This window comes from Geotrypetes seraphini, chromosome 2 (genome assembly GCF_902459505.1).
Source record: "Geotrypetes seraphini chromosome 2, aGeoSer1.1, whole genome shotgun sequence".
In the NCBI taxonomy this organism is placed as follows: domain Eukaryota; kingdom Metazoa; phylum Chordata; class Amphibia; order Gymnophiona; family Dermophiidae; genus Geotrypetes; species Geotrypetes seraphini.
The window spans coordinates 252,456,835-252,481,950 of NC_047085.1; the positions used below are offsets into that span (position 1 = coordinate 252,456,835).

At 44.9% G+C, this 25,116-nt stretch overlaps 2 protein-coding genes across 7 annotated transcripts in view; one reads left to right on the forward strand and one right to left on the reverse strand.

Moving 5' to 3' along the window:
• XRCC6 (X-ray repair cross complementing 6) overlaps nt 1-23,511 on the reverse strand; it is a 116,544-nt gene extending 93,033 nt beyond the window's left edge. The window contains exons 1-3 of one of the 3 annotated variants that reach the window (XM_033929366.1): nt 23,391-23,511; nt 10,230-10,331; nt 6,393-6,505 (exon numbers count right to left, since the gene is read on the reverse strand). In XM_033929366.1, the coding sequence (XP_033785257.1) occupies nt 6,393-6,505; nt 10,230-10,302 (186 nt within the window). In that variant the 5' untranslated portion in view covers nt 10,303-10,331; nt 23,391-23,511. The other 2 variants (XM_033929365.1, XM_033929367.1) reach the window with 2 other exon arrangements.
• LOC117353437 overlaps nt 23,454-25,116 on the forward strand; it is a 117,877-nt gene continuing 116,214 nt past the window's right edge. Inside the window, exon 1 of one of the 4 annotated variants that reach the window (XM_033929369.1) lies at nt 23,454-23,550. In XM_033929369.1, coding sequence (XP_033785260.1) covers nt 23,462-23,550 — 89 coding nt within the window. In that variant the 5' untranslated portion in view covers nt 23,454-23,461. Of the gene's footprint in view, nt 23,551-23,584; nt 23,731-25,116 lie in introns of those variants that run through there. The other 3 variants (XM_033929371.1, XM_033929368.1, XM_033929373.1) reach the window with 3 other exon arrangements.

The window sequence follows — 25,116 nt, forward strand, 5'->3', positions numbered from 1 at the left end:
AAGGCACGGAGAATTCTCTTCAGATGTTCTTTCACTGGTTGAATACGTGCAATGATAATTTAGGTTTCAAGATGGAATATTCATGGACGGCAACTCATTTTTTAGATCTGACCATACATCAAGAAGAAAGGAAGTTTGTCACAGATCTGTTCACCAAGGAGACCGATAGGAACACTTTCCTGGCATACAACAGTAACCACCCTAAAAAGTTAAAGGCTGAAAAGAAATTGCTCTAATATAAAGAAATATAAGACACAAGGAAAAATATTGGAAGGTAAATTATTGAGCAGAGGTTATCCGAGGTTTGTCCTTAAAAAAGCTTTTAAAAGGGCTTAGCAATAGGGTTTGGCTTTTATTAGAAAAACAAAAAGAATAAGATGACAATATGACTACCTATATATTGAAATATACAGCCAAAGCAGTATTGCAGTGAACACCCTAAAAAAATGCTGGAACATCATCTTGATACACCCAGCCTTTGTAAATTCAAATCTAAGAATTTTTTCTCCAGAAAATATAATCTAAAATAAATATTAAATGATGGAGAGATTCGAACAAAGAGAAGGGGTGATGTAGCTATAGTTTTTTTCAGATATGGTACCTGTAGCATTTGTGCGGTTTGCTCTCAGATAAAAGAATTCCATAATCCAGTTGATCAAAGGAGATTTAAAATCAATCACTTTTTAAACTGTAACTCTGAATATATTGTGTATGTGATCTGTTGCCCATGCGATAAATTTTACGTTGGCATGTCAAAAAGAGCGTTCAAGCAGAGAATTATGGAGCACAAATCGAACATTAAATGTAAGAAAACCACTGAACCTTTGGTTGAACATTGCTTGGCTCATCAGCATTCTTTTGAAGACCTTAGATGCTTAGCCATTGCTTAAGTGAGATCCAGAAGTAGAGGGGGGTGATAGGAAGAGAAAACTCCTACAGAAAGAGACCAAATGGACTTTTATGCTGCAAACTGTTGAACTCACTGGGTTAAATGCTTTTATTGATTGGAAACCTTTTTTCTGAATGATTCTTTTTAGCAATACGGGAGGAGCTAGGTGTTTGCATTGAAAAATGTTATCAGTTTTGCAAAAATGAAAAATGAGGTGAATCTGAAATTAAACATTACTTTTGGAAATGAGGTAAATTAATTAACATTTGGATTTTAACAGGGACTATGTCAGAATTCAGGTTTAGAGAGTGTACATTCAAAATGAATCCATTTTAGTCTTAATAGTGTGCTTTGGTCTTATGATTTGGTCATTTTTGAAAATTTAGCACTTTAATGAATTTCTAAATTTAGCACGAGTAATAGGAATATCACGCATGCGCATGAATTTAATGAGAAAGTGGTACAGAACAAATAAGGAGCTTAAGAGTGGGGCAAGTGGCAATAATATAGATAGTTTTAGGTGCTTTCAATATTTGGATTTTTTCAAAAGATTTAAAATATTTAAAATAAAAATGTTTACAAAGTCGCTATGAGATAAACTAGTTACGTGTGCGCTAATAAAATCGATTGAAAGGCGCATGCGCTAAAGAATATTAAATGGAGTCACAGCACAGATGAACTTTGCAGCAGAAATAAACAGCCCTAAGCGAGGTAGGACGTTAAAATGAGTAAGTAGAACATTTGCTATAACTTGTTATGAATACTAAACTTGCTGTGTAACAATAGCTCTTGGAAATTAGTGATGTCTGCCAACTAATTTGATGTAAAACAAAATCTTAAACGCTGAACAGGCAACAGGCTGACTGTTTAAGATGAACCAGCAGCATAAACCTCCTTAGGTTTACAATTTTACCATAGATTAAACTAAACTAAACTAAACCTTAAGTTTATATACCGCGTCATCTCCACGGAAGTGGAGCTCGACACGGTTTACAGGAATTAAAAACAAAGAAAGGAACTCCAATGGAAGGAAGAAGGGCTTGGTAAACAGGAAGGAAAGAGGGGACTTAGAATAATGGAGAGGGAGGGGATAGTTACATTTTGGAGAAAAGCCAGGTTTTCAGATGTTTTCTGAAGTGTTGGAGGGAGGTCGAACTCCGAAGATGGGCAGTAAAGCTGTTCCACAGCTCGGTGATCCTGAAGAGGAGGGATGTTCCAAGTTTTCCTGTATGGGAAATGCCAATTAGAGAAGGGAAGGATAGTTTGAATTTCTGAGTGGATCTGGTGGAGTGAGTACTCGAGAGCCAAGATAGAGGAAAGAGGGAAGGAAGGATTCCGTGAAGAGATTTGAAGGTGAGACAGGCGCATTTGTAGCGAAACCTGAGGATGACTGGGAGCCAGTGAAGCTTAGAAAGAAGTGGGGAGACATGGTCGAATTTGCCTTTTGCGAAGATTAGTTTAGCTGCAGTGTTCTGAATCCGCTGAAGTCTGATAAGACTTTTCTTTGTTAGGCTTAGGTAGATGGAGTTGCAGTAATCAAGTCTGGAAAGAATGATGGATTGGACAAGAACAGCGAAATGTTGTTGGTGGAAGCAGGATCTGACTTTCCTTAGCATATGAAGATTGAAAAAGCATTTTTTTACTAGGGAGTTGATGTGGTCGTTAAAGGACAATGTAGAGTCAATGATGATTCCCAGAACTTTGCTAGAGTGCTCAAGCTGCAAATTGGTACCAGAGGAACGTGGGATGAGGGAGGGTAGCTGATCCAATTTCGGGCCAAGCCAAAGTAGCTTTGTTTTGGTCTCATTTAGTTTCATTTGAACGGTGAGAGCCCAGGATTGGAGATTTGTTATGCAAGATGAGATGTTATCAGAGAGGTTGGTGAGGTTAGAGTCGGTCTCGAGAAGGACAAGGATGTCGTCGGCGTAGGTGTAAAGTGTCTCCGAGGTGGATAGTTGGAGGAGTTTCAGGGAGGACATATAAACATTGAAAAGAATAGGGGATAGAGGTGAACCCTGAGGGACTCCGCAGATCGGTTTCCAAGGGGAGGATGAGGTAACATTCATGTTAACGAGGTAGGAGCGAGAACATAAGAATTTTGAGAACCAATCTAAGACTCTGGAATTTATGCCAATTTCAGAAAGTTGGAGGATTAGTATGTCATGGTGGACAATGTCGAAAGCTGCAGAGAGGTCGAATTGAAGAAGAACAGCGAACTTGTTGCAGGAGTGAAGTTGTTGGACCTTTGAAATTAAAGAGGCTAAAAGAGATTCAGTGCTGTAGTTGGGTCTGAATCCATGTTGGTAGGGTAGGAGAATGGAGAATCTCTCAAGATAGGATGAGAGTTGGGTGGCTATGATGGACTCCAGCATTTTGGTCAGGAGAGGAATGTTAGCTATTGGGCGATAGCTGGAAGGAGTGGAGGGGTCCAGATCAGCTTTTTTCAAGAGAGGGGATAAGGAAATGTGTCCCATTTCTGTAGAAAATAGGCCTGAGAGCAGGGCGGAATTTAAGAGTTTGGTGAGAGATGAGATGGCCTGTGCTGGAATGTTCTCGTATAAGTAGGAGGGGAAAGGATCCAAGGTACAGTTGCAGGATTTTAACTTGAGGCAGAGTTTAGAGACCTGGGAGTCGGAAACGAGCTCGAAGGCGGTCCAGGATCTATCGGCTGGGATATGGTTGGCCTCGGTTAGATTAGGGTTGGAGGTAGTGAGCACTAGAGAGTTGTAAGCGGGTGTTGGGGGGAAGGAGCATCGTAAGGTAGTCACTTTCTCATTGAAGAATTTTGCTAGATTGTTAAGTGACACCCCTTTTTGAGTAAATGAGATTTTCTGCGACATGAGATTTTAAATATTCTAAAGCTTTTAAATTTTTTGGTTTAATAGAGATTTAAATAGAAGTGAAAACACAGTTTAAGGGTCATCTCCAAGATCTTGAGATCTGCTGTCATGAGGATCACGAACATCCACTAGGTTAGCCACATCAGCAAACGCCCCTGAGGAAACCTGTGACAGCAAAGGGACAGAGACCGAAGCAGAAGCGATAGTGGAGACTGCCTGTCTGCTCTCCAGTGTCCCTGAAATAGAATACAGAGATATGCTGGAATCCAGAGGAGGGGCAGACCTCATTTGCTGTATTGGATTCTAAGTGAAAGAAACAGGCATAGCCCTTTTTAGCCAGAAAAGCCTGATACATCATATTCACAAATTCTGGGGGGAAATTATCCACCAGCAGCAAGGGCCGCTCTGCGTGCATCAGTTTTAGAGTACTTAGCAGATTTATGAGACTATTCCCCCGGAGCTGCGCATGCGTTTTGCGGAAGTGCCCTCTGCACACCGGATGCTTCAATCCTGTCACTGGTTGAAGTGGAGGTAAGCGAGGCCTCTCCGGAGGAGGAAAATGCGGGATTTGCGCATGCTTCGCCCTCCCCCCCCCCCTCATGGGCCACAGTGCACATGATACACAGCTGTGAATCCGCCACAATTATGGCATGAATCCATGCTATCCTATCCTGATGAGACCATCTGTGCAGTTTGGATTGAAAATGAAGCTCCTAAGGCCATAAAATATAATTTTAAAAGTTTTAAAGAAAATCCAAGATGGCCACTGTGGGTGCCCTAAAATGACCCAGGAAAATGGCGATTTTGTGATTTTACAGGTGTGGGGGGTAGGGCATGCAGGGAAACCACCCAAAAACCCCTTTTGAAGACCCCCCCCAAAAAAAAAAAAAAAATCACCAATCCAGCATACACACAGACTCACAGTGGCATGTGCCAGCTAAACACAGAGCAAGAAAGATGATCAATACCTTAGGTCAGAAGACCTGGATTTCAGGTCTTCTGACTGCCTCACCTTCCCCATCACCCCAGTGACTACCAGGACCTCTCAGGATAAATAGGGAAGACACGTCCCAATTCTGGTTATGCCTCCACAGAACCGATCAGCCTGCGTTCTACCCCTTAGCAGATGAACCCGGGGTGAGATGGCTCCCAATCCTGGAGACCCAATCTGACCTGCAGGCTGTCCAGGGGGTTTACTGCACTTTTACTAACAGGTAGCTCCCCAGAAGCAGACAATATAAATATAAAAGTTTGTGATCTCCCGCCAAAGGATGTCCCCACAGGGTGACTCCACAGCACTAGGGCAAGACCCGCGCCAAATATAAATTTAATTGACTAACATTTAGAAAATAATAAATCACGAGCAGAAGAAACAAGACCCTACAGTTAAGGCTTGTAGGAAACGAAACTAAGGCTCCAGGGGTGTGTAACAGGAGATGGAACAGTTTCCCAGAAGAGGTGGTGGAGACAGATACTGTGTTTGAATTCAAAAGGGCTTGGGATAGGCACGTGGGATCTCTTGGAGAGAGAAAGAGATAATGGTTACTGCAGATGGGCAGACTAGATGGGCCATTTGGCCTTTATCTGCCCTCATGTTTCTAATGACCAGAGGAGGAGGGACTAGAATTTGTTTTTTAGTTCCCTACAGTTTAAGGCTGGAAGAGTTACACTACCCTATGGTGTAGATTCCAGAGGTTATTGTACAAGAACAGACTGATTGTACAGCCCACTTGTACTGTAGCCAAACGTTAATGTCTCAGTCTCCACCTGCTGGCAGAGGAGTATAAACTCATCCGTTCTGTGTCGGTCTGGAGGGTCGCTAAAGAAAGAAACAATTTTTGAACCAACAAGCAACAGTCACCCTAGAAGCTACTTCACCTTTTCTTATGCCTCCGAAAAGCACAACTGGTCTGTCTAAATCTCAGAAATTTGCTTGTTATCTCAAGATACTTGAAGATAACACAATGCACATCCAGCAAATGAAGGAACCTAAACTCTCAGCAGTCTTCCTTGCAGAAGTAAAGAAGCACACGAACTTTATTCACATGGAACGAAAACATTTCCTTAGGGGAAACGAATGGGACCATCCTAACAGAAACTTCTGATTCATTAAAGCAAAAGAAAAGATCCTTGCACAATAAAGCCTGTAATTCAGAAAGTTTGCAAGCTTATATAACTAGCAAAAACACTGTCTTAAGGATAAGATCTTTCAATGTTGCTCTCTTTAGTGCAGTGGTTCTCAACTGGGGTGTTGCTATACTTGGAAGGTATGTCACACAAACAGCATCAACAGCTCCAAGAGAAAAGCACAGCCCAGCAGCAGAAGACGTGACTACACAAGCCAAACACTCTTCCTTAATCTTCCATGAGCAAGCTACTTCCCTGGGTTGCCAGCAACAAACCATGCTTATCAGGTTTTCACTTCCAGTGTGTAGAGACAGGAAGAATTGTGAAAGTTACGATGTGGGTTGTTGTATTTTTCAAAAAACCCAAACATTTAAATTAAACACACACACACATTTGGAGCATGCCATAAAGGTGCATTTCAGCTTCACTACTACTTATTTCTATAGCGCTGCTAGGCATATGCAGCCTCTGTATATTAAAACTTCAATGAGAACCCTCCAGGTTACAGTACTGAGTTGAGACCTTTCTTGCCTTACCTGAATGGTTAAGTCAAAACAAGTATTCCCATCGTCATCTAGACTTTCAAACATAGCTTTGGAGGCATCAACTAAGAAAATCAAACTGTCCCGGCCAGAAAATCGATATTCCCCTGTAAAAGAGCAATAATACAATGCCCTCAGAATCTGTCATTCAAAATATCTACAAAATCCTGAGTGGAGTACAATGGGTACACTCCATCAAAAATTACAAAGACTAGGGTGACACTTGAAGTTACAGGGAAATACTTTTAAAACCAATAGGAGGAAATTTTTTTCACTCAGAGAATAGTTAAGCTCTGGAACGCATTGCCAGAGGTTGTGGTAAGAGCTGATAGCATAGCTGGTTTTAAGAAAGGTTTGGACGATTTCCTGAAGGAAGAGTCCATAGTCTGTTATTGAGAAAGACATGGGGGAAGCCACTGCTTGCCCTGGATCGGTAGCATGGAGTGTTGCTACTCCTTGGGTTTTGGCCAGGTACTAGGAACCTGAATTGGCCACTGTGAGAAAAAGCTACTGGGCTTGATGGACCATTAGTCTGTCCCAGTAAGGCTATTCTTGTTTTTAAGCCTATGATGTCTTACAGTTTCAGAAAATACAGGTTCAGTTCTCAAGAGGCCTGACTCATCAGGTGTATGGTACCTGGATATTTTGGAAGACATGGAGGGGAAAAGGTATATTACAACTTGCAATGAGTTTAGCCTGGGCTCTGCCATTGATAGTCTAGCTAAGCATGGGTGAATCACTTTATGTGGCTGTCCGTCAGCTTCTCTAAAGGTTACTGGATAATAGTAATACAGTAATAGGATAATGCTGTTACCCCCGCCCCCCCAATATCTTCAGAATTATCCAGTAACCTTTATAGAAGCTGACGGACAGCCACATGAAGTGGTTCACCCATGCTTAGCCAGACTATTAATGGCAAGCCCCAGCTAAACTCACATTGCAAGTTGTAATAAACCATACCTCTTCTGTTTTTCTCTAAAGAAGCTAAAGTAACCCAGTGGTAAGGATACCTTTATTAGGCCAAAAAATATTTAGAGGGTGGCAAAATTCTTATAAAAATTAAAAGTTGAAGAGTTCTGTACTTGCCATTAAAGATCAGGTTACTAAAAACATTTTTATTTTTAGATGCAATACCCTCATTTTTATGAGAATTAAACACTTATTAGTAGTTCTGCACACTATATTCTCTATTAAATGACAGCCTAGGATAGACCCTCTCCCCTCCTATCCCTTCCCTTCTTTCCAACCCCCCCTTTTCTATCAGATAATGGAGTTCTTACCCCTTTACCCTCTCTCTATCCCCCTTTTTTCCTTATGCTATCCTCTCTCCATTCTCTTATTACTTTGCCACATTATAAATGTAAACCACTCAGATAATTTGATTGGCAGTATATCAAACTTGAAATTTAATGCAACTCATTTGCTTTGAGTCTTTAATGTAATCTTTTTGATTTTAATAAACGACTTTCATAGATTTTTTTTAAAATGTTTTAAGGTGCAATTTTTTTTCTGTTAAAACAACTTTTCTGTTTTTCTAAATATTAAGTTAAAAAACAGGTTCTAAGACTGTGCACTCTTTAAGACAGGGGTGAGCAAGCTTTTCCCCCACCCAATATGGACCAGCACCAGGGGCCAAGGGATCTCTATAGAGCACAAGCTGAGAGAAGGATCCCCTTTCAGGTTCTATGTGAAAGACAGGAGGCCCTCATTCTCATAATGCAGATAGTAGGTGAGAGTGAAGAGACACACACCCTTCATTGAGCCCCTGGTGCAGGAAGAGCAACGTTTTATAGTCCCGAACTCAAATTTTCCTCCCAGACAGCCAGTCATACATACAGTAATTCTTTCCTGCTGGCCGAGCAATTGCTGTTGCAGAGAACAGCTTATCTTTTTTTAATATATTATGCCTATTTTAGCGAGCTTACTTGAATTACTCTTGCTTTGTTTGGCAGAGTTCAAATGCCTACATTGAAAGATTAGGTTCTTACCTTTGCTAATCTTCTTTCTTGTAAATCCAGCAACCTGTGGAGACTGTGGCTTCCACCAGAACCACTTTCTCTGGCCTTCCCGTGGGAGAATCCAGAAAATAATCCACCAGGGGATAATGAAATTCTAGCTTGCAGCCATTCCAGAGGACCTCCAGGACCCAAAGGTCCAAGGTGATGGCCTGCCATTCCTCCAGGAAGGCCAAGAAACACCCCCCTAATCCACTGAAGGGCAGGCATAGGCCTGGCATCAGAATTGCTTCTTTGCAGGCACTGCTGGATGGTTCCTCTTGGACAGCTAGCGCCATGAACCTCCAAACTGTGGTCTAGTAAACCGGGAGGAACGCTGGCCAGAAGAGGTCCCAGAGTACTGACGGAAAGTCAGAAGGCACAAAAAGGAGGCCACCCTAAACCCCTCGAGGCCCAGGGCCCATTGACAGGCAAAGACTTGGGCTTGCAGTCCTGCACACTAGCCATGAGGTCATCCAGACCTTTGTCAAACAGAAAATACAAGCTCCTATAGTTTGGCTTGTAGGAAAGAAACTGATTTCAGGTAAGAGGGGCTCAAGACTCTCTGTTATGAGGCATCCTACAAGCTCTGGCGAGTATGGGGAAATAAACCACTAATCCAGGAATAGAGTGAGGTTGTACAAGAATTGACCTTTAGGATGTTACATTTCTTTTAAAGTCAGACTTGGATGCTAGACATCAGAAGCACAGGAGCCATCTTTTGAAAAATAATTGTGGGTGCTCAACTCATAACTCACAACAAATTTCCCCTCACTCAGCAAAGAAAAAAAATGGAAAAACAAAAGGTACTTTTGGTAGTGAATGGTAGTGATGGACAGCCTGCATCTAAATTCAAGAGCAGGGGCAGGGAATGTGGCCAAATCTCTCCCAGTGTATCAGCATCATACTTACTTACATACTCACTCACTCTCTCTCTCCCTCCATTCAAGCCATTTATAGCACTTTTCTCTAACCAGTCCCTCTTTTCCCTCAGTTCATCTACAACCACACTCTACTCCCCCAATTGCTTTTTTCATTTTTCCCTTATTTCATCTCTCCTCCATCCTGAAAACGGGAAATTTCAGCATCCCGAAGCTGTGTGTGGGGACAGGGGGGGGTCTGAAACAGGATGGTCCCATTCAAAACAGGACATATGGTCACCTTAGGTATACACACAGTATCCCCCATTTGGGAAAAGAATAAAGTATAGTATCAAAGCAATCAAAGCAAAACATAACCCATCCTCTCCCCACATACACCCCCCCAAAATAAAGGAGCTCATGGGGTTGGGGAAAAGAGGTTATCATCCCAGAGAGGATAACTTACATGGATCAGCAGGTTCAATCTAGAGAACTTTATAAAACCCACCGAACTGCTGAGGCTGTCCCACAGAATTAAATAAAGGGGGTGGCTTGGTTGACAGTTTCACACCATAGCTCCTCCTCCTCAATTACCTTCCCCGATTATCTTCCATTCGACCCCTCCACATACAAAATAATAAAAAGGAGGGGGGTGAACAGAATTACTGTATTTTTCACTCCGTAAGACACACTTTTTTCCCACTCAAAAGTGGGTGGAAATAAGGGTGCGTCTTATGGAGCGAATACCCCCCGAAAGACAGACGGGGCCAAGGAGAGAGAAAGAAAGACAGACAGACATACAGAAAGAAAGAAATGCCTAAGTCTACACATCTATTCTAGCACCCATTAACGTAACGGGCTAAAAAACTAGTAAGACATAACATACAAAGATGAAATGATCAAACTTTGCTAACCACTCAAATTGTTGAAACTTACTTCCCATACTCAACTCACAACCCTCTCTGTCCTAGTTATACCTCCAGTTTCAGCCCCTTCTTCCTCCTCCTCTAATTCGTCCTCATCTGGGATAAAAGACTTCCAGTCTGCCATGGCTGCTTTTGTTTCCTAAAATGAAAACTCTACAAACAAAAATTATACAAAACAGATCATTTGAAGCAGTATGGAGAAAAATATTGTGCAATCTTTTTCTTTTCAAAAAATGAGTAAAGCGAATAGGCTTCATATGAAACCAAAACAAAGATCACACAAGTTTAGAAGCATAAAAACACAAGCGAAGATGAAATCTGCTGGAAAACAGCTCAGCCAGAACAGAATAGACGGGAGCTGCTACAGCCTTCCAACATACAGTGGTGTGCAAAAGTCCTACATCACTTGACTTGTTTGATGCACTTTAAGCTATGCAACCATTTATGTATTAATTTAATTTTCCATTCTACTATCATATGTTCAGTTACTGTATATATTTGATAAAAATGTGCTTAAATAAATTTTCAGTCCAGAGAAATGTTTTTGAACATTGGCAATAAAGCACAGTTACTTACCGTAACAGTTGTTATCCAGGGACAGCAGGCAGATATTCCCACACATGGGTGACGTCACCGACGGAGCCCCGCAGCGGACAGCCTCGAAAGCAAACTTGCTTGAAGATCTCGAACTTTCGAGCAGTGCACCGCGCCTGCGCGCGTGCCTTCCCGCCCGAACTAGGGGGCGCATCTCCTGAGAGGATCCTCAGTTCAGATACCTAGCCAAGAAGCCAACCAGGGGAGGTGGGAGGGTTGTGGGAATATCTGCCTGCTGTCCCTGGATAACAACTGTTACGGTAAGTAACTGTGCTTTATCCCAGGACAAGCAGGCAGCATATTCCCACACATGGGTGACCTCCAAGCTAAATAGAAAGGGATGGAGGGAAGTTGGCATATTACGAAAAAAGATTTTGCAAAACAGATTGGCCAAAATGGCCATCCCTCCTGGATAAGGTATCCAGACAATAATGAGAGGTGAAAGTATGAACCGAGGACCAAGTGGCAGCCTTGCAGATTTCCTCAATAGGAGGAAAGCTACAGACGCCGCCATAGCTCTAACTTTGTGGCCCGTCACTCGACCTTGCAAGGAAAGACCAGCCTGAGCGTAGCAGAATGAAATGCAAGCAGCCATCCAGTTGGAGATTGTGCGTTTTGATATAGGACGTCCCAACCTGTTCGGATCAAAAGATATGAAAAGTTGAGGAGATGTTCTGTGAAGTTGAGTGCGTTGGAGGTAGAAAGCCAAAGCACGTTTACAGTCCAAGGTATGAAGAGCCGCTTCTCCTGGATGAGAATGAGGCTTTGGAAAAAATACAGGCAAAACAATAGACTGATTGATATGAAATTCTGAAACAACTTTAGGTAAGAATTTAGGATGAGTACGGAGAACAACCTTGTCATGGTGAAAGTCTGTGAAAGGTGGATCAGCCACCAGCGCTTGTAACTCACTGACACGACGAGCAGAAGTGAGGGCGATCATGAAAACAGCTTTCCAAGTGAGATACTTGAGATGAGCTTTGTCAAGTGGTTCAAAAGGAGATTTCATAAGTTGAGCTAAAACAACATTGAGATCCCAAACCACAGGGGGTGGTTTAAGAGGAGGATGGAGGTTGAGAAGTCCTTTCATAAAACGAGAAATCATAGGATGTGCAGAAAGGGGTTTTCCATCCAAGGGTTGATGAAAAGCAGCTATAGCACTAAGGTGGACTCGAATAGATGTAGTCTGAAGTCCAGATTGTGATATATGAAGTAAATAGTCCAGAACTGATGTCAAGGAAGCAGATTTGGGTGGTAAATTACGTGTAGAACACCAAACAGAGAATCTTGTCCATTTTTGACCATAACATTGTCTAGTTGATGGTTTTCTGGAAGCAAGTAAGATATCTTGAACAGACGGAGAGAACTGAGAAAAGTCTGTTATATAGAAAGGTACCAAGCTGTCAAATGTAGAGACTGTAGATTGGGATGAAGCAAAGATCCGTGATTCTGCGTGAGTAGAGAAGGAAATATTGGCAGAAGTAGAGGCTCCCTGGTGCTGAGTTGAAGTAGAAGGGAGAACCAAGGTTGTCTGGGCCACCGAGGAGCTATCAGAATCATGGTGGCATGGTCTGATTTCAACTTGACTAGAGTCTTGAGAATCAGAGGAAACGGAGGAAAAGCATAAAGGAACTGATTCCTCCAGTCCAGTAGAAACGCATCCGCTTCGAGGCGTTGAGGAGTATAGATGCAGGAGCAAAATTGAGGCAGTTTGAAGTTGAGAGGAGACGCAAACAGGTCTATCTGCGGAGTCCCCCAACGAGCAAAAATTTGGCGAAGAGTAGGAGAATTGAGTGTCCATTCGTGAGGTTGTAGAATATGACTCAATTTGTCTGCCAAATAATTGTGTTGACCCTGAATATAAACCGCTCTGAGGAATATGTTGTGAAGAATCGCCCAATGCCACAATTTCAGAGCTTCTTGACAGAGGGAGTGAGATCCCGTCCCTCCCTGTTTGTTGACATAATACATGGCTACTTGGTTGTCGGTACGTACTAGAATCACCATGTCGTGAAGTAGATGTTGAAAAGCTTTGAGAGCATAGAATATCGCTCTGAGTTCCAACAGATTTATAGGACACCGCCGGTCCGCTTGGGTCCAGAGCCCTTGAGTGCAAAGACCGTCCACATGAGCTCCCCATGCGTACATTGACGAGTCGGTTGTGAGGACCTTCTGATGAGGAAGAGGGTAAAACAGTAAACCTCTGGAAAGATTCAAAGAGAGCATCCACCAACGGAGAGACTTCTTTAATGAAGGAGTGATGGAAATTAGTCGAGTTGGTGGATCCACTGATTGTTGCCACTGAGATGCCAGCGTCCATTGAGGAATGCGAAGGTGAAGTCTGGCAAAAGGAACCACATGAACTGTAGAAGCCATGTGACCGAGCAGAACCATCATTTTCCTTGCTGGAACAGTGGAAAGTTGGAGGAATTGTTGAGAAATTTGAAGGAGTGCATCCTGACGTGGTTGTGGAAGGTATGCTCTCAGATTGATAGTGTCCAGAGTTGCTCCTATGAACAGGAGAGACTGAGAAGGAGTCAGCTGAGATTTGGGAAAATTGATGTGAAATCCCAAACTTTGTAGAAAAAGAATAGTCTGTTGGGTCGCTGCAATAACCTCTGAAAAAGAGGGAGCCTTGATGAGCCAGTCGTCTAGGTATGGAAATACTTGGAGACCCTGGTTGCGAAGAGCTGCAGCCACAACCACTAGGCATTTGGTGAAAACCCTGGGGGAAGAAGCCAATCCGAAGGGGAGAACTCTGTACTGAAGATGAAGATTTCCTACTTGGAATCTGAGGTACTTGCGAAACGCTGGATATGAGTATAGACCTCTTTGAGATCGAGGGAGCACATCCAATCCCCTTGATCCATCAAGGAATATAGAGTTGGTAGAGTGAGCATTCGAAATTTCTCTTTGACTAGATATTTGTTGAGAGCTCTGAGATCCAAAATCGGTCGCAAATCCCCCGTCTTTTTGGGAACTAGAAAATAACGGGAGTAGAATCCCAAGTTCCTTTGGGAAAGAGGAACTTCCTCCACTGCTCGCAGGAGAAGAAGAGCTCGAGCCTCTTGAAGAAGGAGGGGAAGATGCGACTGATTTGAAAGACACTCTCTTGGATGGCGATCTGGAGGTACCTGAAGGAGTCGAAGAGAGTATCCCTCTCGTATGATGGAAAGTACCCAGAGATCTGATGTAATGAGCTCCCATTGATGATAAAATGTGGACAGGCGACCCCCTATGGGGAGGGGAGAATTTGGAAACAGAGAAATTTGAATGCTCAGGTCGAGATTGTCAAAAAGACTGAGCAAGCTTGGTGGCAGCAGGGGTCTGAGACTTCTGTTGTCGTTGTTGTGGAGGAGGCCGACGAGAAGGAGGTCTAGAAAAAGCAGGAGTTGTTTTCTGCGGATAGCGACGTGGAGTTTGTTTGAAACCTCTAGTTGGTACAGGTTTAGGTTTTGGACGAATGAGGGAAGCAAAAGAGCGCTCATGTTCTGAAAGGCGCTTGGTAGCCGCCTCAATAGAGTCATCAAATAACTCATTTCCTTGACAAGGAAGATTAGCTAATCTATCCTGAAGGTTAGGATCCATGTCCACTATACGTAACCATGCTAACCGACGCATGGCTACAGCAAATGCAGATACTCTGGACGAGAGTTCAAAGGCATCATAGGAAGCTTGTAACATGAATAGTCTCAACTGAGAAAGAGTCTTAAGAATATTTTTAAATTCTGATAGACGATTGGTAGAGATGTCCGGGTAAAAGGAAGGTAAAATCTTTAGAAAATGGTTAAAGTAGGACGTAAATATGTAGTTATAATTAAGAACTCTATTTGCTATCATAGAGTTCTGGTATAAACGTCGACCAAATTTATCCATGGTACGGCCTTCTCTACCAGGAGGAACTGAAGAATAAATTTTGGAAGGATGTGCTTTCTTCAATGAGGATTCAACTACCAGAGATTGGTGAGAGAGTTGAGACTTTTCATAGCCTTTACATGGGACCGTTCGATAACGGGATTCTAACTTGGATGGGATAGCAGTGATGGAATAAGGAGTTTCCATATTGCGAGTGAAGGTCTGCTGCAGAACAGGAGTCATAGGTAATCTGAGTGACTCTTTCGGTGGATGAGGAAGTTCCATATCTGCTAAGTATTCAGGAGTATATTTGGAGTCTGAATGAAGGTCTAGCTTGAGAGCTTGGCCCATATCAAAAATAAATTTAGCAAAAGAAATTGATTTAGGATCAGATGTTTCCTCAGGAGAGCCACTGCGAGATTTAGGCAGAGCTGAATAGGATGGAGAAGCCTCTCTAGAGTATGGTGAAAGGTCTGATTCCAAACGTAGAGTAACAGAAGAAGCTGCACTGTGAGGTGGAGTAAGAGAATGTTTTCTTTTCAAACTCCTGGATGGAGAAGTACCAGGTGTACGTGGTACAGAATGAGTCGAGGTGTGAGGAGAACTGTCTCGACGGACTGGCTTCGACGGTGTTCTCGATCGAGAAGGGCTTCGAGTCGAGGCTCGATGATGTCGGGAGCCATGCTATGTCTTCGAAGAGCGAGGTAAAGAAGTCTCGGTATCGAAGGTCGAAGACTCCCTCCGAAGCTTGGAAGTAACAGGTCTTGAATGCTTCGACCGGTGCTTCGGAGGAGGCGAGCCCGGAGAAGAATCCGACGAAGAAATGTTCTTCGGTGTCCGGGATCGGCCTCGGGAGACTGGAAGCTCTGGTTGAGTAACTGGCTGATCAGTCCGAGGCAAGGTCGAGGACGGGACCAGTTGAGCCACTAAAGAGGAAATCTGAGTGGTAAGTATAGATTTTAACATGTCTTCCAGCATCGGCACCGAGACAGAAGATTCTGACCTCGTAGGTGCAGCAGTACGCTCCGAAGAGGGCGACCTCGAAGGTGAGTATTCCCTTATCTTGGAGGTACGCTTCGAAGCTGGACGTGCCGAGGACTCTGGTGGCTTCTTGGATACGGCACCTGAAAGGGAACTCGGAGACTTACCCCCCGTAGAAGACTTCGTGGATGGGGTCGTCTTCGAGGCAACCGAAGCAGAATAGGTCGAGGTCTTCGAGACCGAAACTCCAGCCGGAGTCTGGGTCGAGGCCTTCGAGACCACAGGTGTCGACGTTGTCGGAGTCGAAGCCTTCGAGACCAGGGCAGCCGCCAAGGTCGAGGCCGGATCCGAAGATTGCTCCATGCCGAAAAGTTGAAAAAATTGAGCACAACGTAGCCGAAAAGCCCGTGGAGTAAGGGTGAAGCAGCGATGACAATCTTCTGGGGAATGAGAAGAACCCAGGCACTGTAAACAACGGCAGTGGGGATCGGTGACCGAAATCACCCGATTACACTGTCGACAATGTTTAAACCCGGTAAGAGGCCGGGACATGGAAAAAATAAAGTCCGTGTCGAACGAAGGAGCTAATGGGCCTAGGCCCAAAGCTCGACGGTCGGACAAAAAAGAAAAACAAATTGTTTAATATTTTTTTTTTTTTTTTTTTTAATTAATAGAAAAATAAAGAAGAAGAAGATAAACACAGCGACCGACTTTAGATAAAGAAACAGCCGCGGTGATGAGAAGGCAATGCTGCAGAGAAAGAAAACGTGTCTTCTTGTCTCCGCGGAAATAAACGAACTGAGGATCCTCTCAGGAGATGCGCCCCCTAGTTCGGGCGGGAAGGCACGCGCGCAGGCGCGGTGCAGTGCTCGAAAGTTCGAGATCTTCAAGCAAGTTTGCTTTCGAGGCTGTCCGCTGCGGGGCTCCGTCGGTGACGTCACCCATGTGTGGGAATATGCTGCCTGCTTGTCCTGGGATAATAATATATTGTGCTTGTATGGCTGTATGATATTAAATTGTAGAAAAGCACAGTTACTTACCGTAACAGGTGTTATCCAGGGACAGCAGGCAGATATTCTTGACTGATGGGTGACGGCACCGACGGAGCCCCGGTACAGACAATTTTAGAGTGATTGCACTCTAAGAACTTGGAAAGTTCTGGCATGCCGCACCGCGCACGCGCGAGTGCCTTCCCGCCCGACAGAGGCGCGCGGTCCCCAGTTATGATAAGCCAGCTAAGAAGCCAACCCAGGGAGGTGGGAGGGACGCAAGAATATCTGCCTGCTGTCCCTGGATAACACCTGTTACGGTAAGTAACTGTGCTTTATCCCAGGACAAGCAGGCAGCATATTCTTGACTGATGGGTGACCTCCAAGCTAACAAAAAGAGGGATGGAGGGAAGGTTGGCCATTAGGAAAACAAATTTTGCAAAACAGATTGGCCGAAGTGTCCATCCCGTCTGGAGAATGCATCCAGACAATAATGAGATGTAAAAGTATGAACTGAGGACCAAGTAGCAGCCTTGCAGATTTCCTCAATAGGAGTGGAACGGAGGAAAGCTACAGATGCTGCCATTGCTCAGACTCTATGGGCCGTGACAGAACCTTCCAGTGTCAGTCCGATCTGAGCATAACAGAATGAAATGCACGCTGCTAGCCAATTAGACAACGTACGTTTAGAAACAGGACGTCCCAATTTGTTCGGATCAAAGGACAGAAAGAGTTGGGGAACTGATCTGTGGGGTTTCGTACGCTCTAGATAGTAAGCTAGAGCTCTCTTACAATCCAAAGTATGTAGAGCCTGTTCCCCAGAATGAGAATGAGGTTTCGGAAAGAAAACAGGCAGAACAATGGATTGGTTGAGATGGAATTCAGAGACAACCTTAGGGAGAAACTTTGGATGTGTACGCAGAACCACCTTGTCATGATGAAAAACCGTAAAAGGTGGATCTGCGACTAGAGCATGTAGCTCACTGACCCTCCTGGCAGAGGTAAGAGCAATAAGGAAAAGTACCTTCCAAGTGAGAAACTTGAAAGGAGTGGTAGCCAAAGGTTCAAATGGAGGCTTCATTAAGGCAGAAAGAACCACATTGAGATCCCAGATGACAGGAGGGGCTTTAAGAGGTGGTTTCACATTGAAAAGACCCCGCATGAACCTGGACACCAGGGGATGAGCTGATAAAAGTTTTCCATGGACCGGCTCATGAAAAGCAGCAATGGCACTGAGGTGAACTCTGATGGAAGAAGATTTAAGGCCAGAGTCAGACAAAGAAAGCAAATAATCCAACAATGTCTCCACTGCCAGCGAAGTTGGATCAAGATGATGAAGAAGACACCAGGAAGAAAATCTTGTCCACTTCTGATGGTAACATTGCAGAGTGGCTGGTTTCCTGGAGGCATCTAGAATGGAACAAACAGGCTGAGATAAACGAGTATCATGAGAGGTCAGCCCGAGAGATACCAAGCTGTCAGGTGCAGAGACTGGAGGTTGGGATGTAGAAGGGTCTCCTGATGCTGTGTAAGCAGAGAAGAAAACAGTGGAAGAAGAAAAGGTTCCCTGGAACTGAGTTGAAGTAGAAGGGAGAACCAATGTTGCCTGGGCCACCTCGGAGCAATCAGAATCATGGTGGCACGTTCCCTCTTGAGCTTGAACAAGGTTCTCAACATGAGAGGCAGAGGAGGGAAAGCATACAGGAACAGATTTGACCAGTCGAGGAGAAATGCATCCGCCGCCAGACGGTGAGGAGAGTAGAGTCTGGAACAGAATAGGGGCAGCTGGTGATTGTGAGGAGCTGCAAAGAGGTCTATCTGAGGGGTGCCCCACTGAGCGAAGATAGACTGTAGAGTGAAAGGATCGAGTGTCCACTCGTGAGGCTGGAGAATTCTGCTGAGTTTGTCCGCTAAGGAATTCTTTTCTCCCTGAATGTAGATAGCTTTCAGGAAGAGATGGTGATTTATGGCCCAAGACCAGATCTTCTGGGCTTCCTGGCACAAGCTGCGAGAGCCCGTCCCTCCCTGCTTGTTGATGTAGTACATTGCAACTTGATTGTCTGTGCACAGCAGGAGGACCTGAGGAAAGAGAAGATGTTGGAAGGCCTTGAGGGCATAAAACATCGCTCTGAGTTCCAGGAAATTGATGTGATGCTTCTTTTCCTGGGCTGTCCAAAGACCTTGAGTTTGGAACTCGTTCAAATGAGCTCCCCATGCATAAGGAGAGGCGTCGGTGGTGATGACTAGTTGATGAGGAGGTAGATGAAACAGAAGACCTCTGGATAGATTTGAGGATGTCAACCACCATTGTAGAGACTGACGAAGAGATGATGTCACAGATATGTGTCGTGAGCAAGGATCCGTCGCTTGGGACCACTGAGTAGCAAGGGTCCATTGAGGAGTGCGCAGGTGAAGACGTGCGAGGGGTGTGACATGGACTGTGGATGCCATGTGACCCAAAAGTATCATCATTTGCTTGGCCGAGATGGAATGTTGTGGAAGCACCTGCTGACAGAGACTGAAGAGTCTGAAGCCGGTTGGATGGCAGGAATGCTCTCATGAGGAGTGTGTCCAGTATCGCTCCAATGAATTGAAGTCTTTGAGTGGGGATGAGATGAGACTTGGGTAGATTGATCTCGAATCCCAATATTTGTAGAAATAGGATGGTTTGGTTGGTGGCCAGGAGTACTGCTTGAGCGGATGTGGCCTTGATTAACCAGTCGTCCAGGTAAGGGAATACCTGAAGGTGGTGAGAGCGCAGAAATGCAGCTACTACAATAAGACATTTGGTGAACACCCTTGGAGAAGAAGCAAGACCGAAGGGCAGCACCTTGTATTGGTAATGACAATGATTGATCATGAAGCGGAGATACCGTCTGGAGGTTATATTGATCAGTATGTGAGTGTATGCCTCTTTGAGATCAAGGGAGCATAGCCAGTCGTCTTGATTGAGAAGAGGATAAAGAATGGCTAGAGAAAGCATCTTGAATTTTTCCTTTACCAGATGTTTGTTGAGATCGCGAAGATCTAGGATTGGACTGAGATCTCCCGTTTTTTTGGGGACTAGAAAATAATGGGAGTAGAATCCCTGCCCCTTTTGATCTAGAGGAACTTCTTCTATAGCGTTCAGAAGGAGGAGGGATTGAACCTCTTGAATAAGGAGGGCAGATTGAGGACTGTTCAAAGCAGACTCTTTTGGCAGGTTTTGGGGCGGAAGAGTCTGAAAGTTGAGAGAGTAGCCGTGGCGGATGATGTTGAGGACCCATTGGTCCGAAGTGATAACTTCCCACCGGCTGAGGAACAGAGAAAGACGACCTCCTATAGGTTGAGGCAGGAGAGCAGATATAGGAGTACTGGCTATACTTTGGAGAATTAAGTCAAAAGGGCTGTGTCTTCTGCTGTGGAGGTGGCTTGACAGGTTGCTGCTGTTGATGTTGTCTGGGAGGCTGGCGTTGTTGCTGCCGTTGACGCCTGGGTTGCTGGGCAGCTGCTGGTAATGGGCGAGCTGTGAAGCGGCGTTGATAGGCCGACTGTTGCCTAAAAGGCCTTGCTGGAGGAGGCTTTTTCTTATTTTTAAGTAGGGTATCCCAGCGTGTCTCATGAGCAGAGAGCTTTTGAGTGGTCGAGTCCATGGATTCTCCAAAAAGCTCATCCCCTAGGCACGGGGCGTTGGCTAACCGATCTTGATGGTTAACATCAAGTTCGGACACCCGAAGCCAGGCCAGACGACGCATAGCCACAGACATTGCTGTCGCTCTGGATATAAGTTCGAAGGTGTCGTAAATGGACCTAACCATGAACTTACGCAGTTGAAACAGAGACGACAAGCAATGGTGAAAGGATTGTTGCTTACGTTGAGGAAGGTACTTCTCAAATGAAGCCATGGTGGTAAGGAGATGTTTAAGGTAGAAAGAAAAATGAAAGGCATAATTCCCAGCTCTATTTGCCAACATTGCATTTTGGTAGAGCCTCTTACCAAATTTATCCATGGCTTTACCCTCTCTGCCAGGAGGTACAGAAGCATATACACTGGCTCCTGAAGATTTTTTAAGGGTAGATTCGACAAGTAAAGATTCGTGTGGAAGTTGAGGTTTGTCGAACCCAGGAATGGGAATTACTTTGTATAAAGAGTCTAATTTACGTGGGGCCCCTGGAACCGTTAAGGGAGTCTCCAAATTCTTATAGAAAGTCTCCCTCAAGATGTCGTGAAGAGGGAGCTTCAAAAATTCCTTTGGAGGTTGGTCAAAGTCAAGGGCATCCAAAAAAGCTTTAGACTTTTTGGACTCAGCCTACAAAGGAATAGACAAAGAGTCACACATATCTTTCAAAAAACTCGAGAAAGATGAAGTGTCATGCCTAGAGGACGGGTCAGGTACAGCAGAATCCTCCTCATCTGAGGAACATTCCCCTTCAGAGAGAAAGGGTTCCTCTGAATCTCCCCACAGATCAGGATCCCTGACATGGGAAGAACGGTCCCGAGACTCTGGAGTAGATAGTTCTACGTGTCGGGTTTTGCGCACCGACTTACCTGACCTCATCGATACCGAGCCCGGCGATGTAATCGGTGGCACCGGTGCCGAAGTCTGCACCGACTGATGCTGAGCTCTCGGCTCCGGTGCAAGGAGTGGCATCGATACCGATGAGGTCGAGTGAAGCGGTACCGAGGGAGTGGATGCAGACAGTACAGGCTGTTCCACTATCGGTACCGGCTCAGTGCGGACCGGCACCGGAAGGTTCGGTGCCAGGATAGCTGGAAGGAGCTGTTGTAATTGCTCCTTGAGCTGCACCTGGAGAATGGCCGCAATACGGTCATCAAGGGATGGCACCGGCACCGCCTTTTTCTTCTGCGGTACCTGCGGTGCCGCTCGACGCCCCGGAGATGAGGAGCCCGATGTCGAGGGACTCACCTCAATAGGGGCGGAGCGCTTCCGCTGGCGCCTCACAGTCGGCAGGATTGGGCTCACTGCACTCGAGACCGGAGGACGCTCCAGCGGGGAAGGCTTCTTAGCCGGCTTACCTGAATGCTGGGACGCCGGTGCGGTGTTGCGTGGCGTCGAAGAAGAGGGTGCCGACTGAACTGGTGCCGAAGCCGGAGTCGATGGAGCGGGGTCGGACATCTCGGCACCGAACAGTAATCGCTGTTGTATTTGGCGATTTTTCAGGGTTCGTTTTTTAAGTGTGGCACAGCGGGTGCAGGTGGAGGCCTGATGCTCAGGACCCAAACACTGAAGGCACCAGTTGTTTGGGTCCGTGAGAGATATAGGTCGAGCACACCGCTGGCACTTTTTAAACCCTGGCTGAGGGGGCATGAACGTAAAAACGACTTCAGCCAAATCGAAGGCCGAGGCCTCGATGGTGGCAGAAGGCCCCGCCGGGGAAAAACCAAATTTGAGGAAAAAAATAAGTTTTTTTTTTTTTTTTTTTTTACAAAAATTAAAGAAAAGGAAAAAGACAAAAAAGTCAAAAAGGTTTACGCGAGCGGGAAGGCAAGTTAGAAAAAATTTTCAACAGCCGTTGAAAAACGCGTCTTCTTAGCTCCGCGGAAACTAAGAAACTGGGGACCGCGCGCCTCTGTCGGGCGGGAAGGCACTCGCGCGTGCGCGGTGCGGCATGCCAGAACTTTCCAAGTTCTTAGAGTGCAATCACTCTAAAATTGTCCGTACCGGGGCTCCGTCGGTGCCATCACCCATCAGTCAAGAATATGCTGCCTGCTTGTCCTGGGATAACAGATGCTATTACCATATTTCCCCATGTATAGGCCACCCCCATGTATAGCCGCAGGAAATGTCGATTTAGGTTTTAAAACTCATAAATAAGCCGCCCCATGTTACTAGCCATGGATTATCTAAGCATTTTAAAACCTAAAACAGCCTATACGATGGGGCAGCCTATACGTCCGTCCCCACCCCAATTAATTTCGCCGGCTGCCTCGTCACAGCCAGCAGAGCAGGGCAAGAGCATTCTTTTCAGCATCCAGCCGGCGCTGTGCTGCTTCCTCAATGCCTGTGTCAGTTCTCGCGAGTCCCATGAGAACTGGCGCAGGCATTGAGGAAGCAGCATGAGGCCGGCTGGATGCTGAAAAGATTGCTCCTGCCCTGCACTGCTGGCCATGATGAGACAGGCGGTAGCTGTCCAGGAGGGAGCTGCAGGTACAGGGGACTCCGCGGCTAATCTTCCAATGGGGTGGCTTATCTACAGTCTTTAGATAGGCCGCCCCATATAAGGAAGCTGCACCCACTGCAGGGGATTGTAAAACCCATGTATAGGCCACGGCCTATACATGGGGAAATATGGTACTATTAGTTTTACTTTTATTTCTCTAGTTAGTCCTTAAAAGGGCTGTTTTGTCCTGTCTAGTGCTTTCAATATTTGATTGGCCAACCTTTGCTCTTGCAGACAAGGCGACACCTTTCGGGCATAAAGTAAACCAGCTTCACCAGATGCTCCTTGGTGATAAAAATCCTATTCCATGCTTCAATCAATGACACAATCAGCTCTTGCTTCATTGTTGGCTGTTGCTTTTTTTAATATTTCCAGTAACAGCTTGTGCAACAAGTTCTCAATTGGACTGAGTTTCAAACTGGATACAATTTCACCATGTGGATGCAGGAGTTTTGCACACCACTGTACATACATGCCGACTACCAGGTTTACAGCAAATTACTCAAACACCCCTGCAGAAACAGCAAAGTCATACGCATTAGGCTGCTCGCACATCAATGGCTCCTCTTCAACCAGAACTTAAGGTACTGGTGTCCGTGCCACCATGCTCTCCCTCAAACTCCCATCCTACCTTGAAGCTTGCCTTTCCCTTTAAAGATAGCCAATAGGAACCCGTCAACCACGCTAGGACCTCCCCTACCCATGCCGCGTTCCGTCTCGCCCGGAAACAGGAATTGCGTCAGCAACTGGGGCGGGACGCGGCAGAGAGACGCCTCCAAGAATGGCCGCAAGTACGTTGTGTGACGTAGTGCCTCTACTGACTTATTTTTAGCGGGGGGAAAAAAACAAGTTTTAAAGTAGGACCGGGAGTATGAGGGAGAGATGCGGTGGCGCTTCGTGCAGTTTTTGCCTCTTACCATTTGGAAAAGTCGATTATATAATACCGGCTTTAGTCTTTGCGACGTCAACATGTAAGGGGTTTGGCTGGGGGCTTCTTGCAGGAAAGAGGTGCAGGACTATTCTCCAACGTGGTGCGGAAGGCTGACGGCGCAACCTGCAATTGTTCAGTGCTCATTTATCGGGGCGGCTCCCGGTTTGCGAGACAAAAGTTTGCAGGAGTGTTTTGCTCATCTTGCAAACACTTGCAAACCGTGGTTTGACTGTACGGTCTTTTATGCCCACATGTACGGACTTGCACACTTAACCACTTTTGAATCTATAAGTGCAAAATTTATCTCTAGACCGTATAGTAGAGGATTAGCTAAAGGGTTGGGGTTGCACCAAGAAAGGTGTTCAAATGTATGACCTATTATTATTTTGGGTGGGTATCAATACATTTTTATTGAAATAAAAACCAACACCAAAGCAGTATATACAGGACCATCATACAGAAAACAAAAACAACCCACAAGGTCCAATCCATTATACAAAGCCCATCGCAGATGCCCCACATGGCCTAGGGCTACTCATACTGCACAAATGAAGAAAACAACACATAACATATTACCCCACAGAACTCATTCATTCCCCCCCCTAATAAACATCCAAGAACCTAGCCAAGCTGCCCACCCAAAAAAAATACTATCCACAACTCCCTCTATCCCCAAACCCACCCAACAAATCCACTGAAAATCAACCCTTAATTTTTCTACAGAGCAAAGCCCAATCTCCTTGATGTACATCAAAATAACCATATTGTTGTATGACCCATTTTTTATTGTTTCAGTTTGAAGAATTGTCCCTTTCAACCATTTAGATCAGTGTTCGTCAACCTTTTTACACCTATGGACTGGAGGAAATAAAATAATTATTTTATGGACCTGCAAACTACTAAGACTGAAAAAAAATCCCATCTCTGCGAGCTCTGTCCCCACAAACCATCTGATCCCATCTGCACAAGCCTCAAATAGTTATGATTTTATATTGAACGTATTTTATTAAAGTATAAAAAGAAACAATATTCTGTACAATTGTCATTTTATAAATACAAATAATACAGAGCAAGGATCAACAGGGGCGAAACATTGATCCAGAATGACAGGCACGGTGCTGAACTTCCGAAAAGGGAATTACAAAGGGATGAGACTCATGCTGGGAAAGAAAATTTAAGAAAAGGATAAGCACTGTAAAGACGCTAGAACAAGCATGGTCCTTTTTTAAGGACACAATCACCAAGGCCCAAAATCTATATATACCGCATTTCGACAAGGGATCCAAGAGGAAAAAGAACAAGGAACCGGCATGGCTCACTGTAGCGGTGAAGGAAGCGATCAGAGACAAGAAGACTTCGTATAAGGAATGGAAAAGGTCAAAAACGGATGAAACTGGAAAAAGCACAAACAGCATCAAAGCAGGTG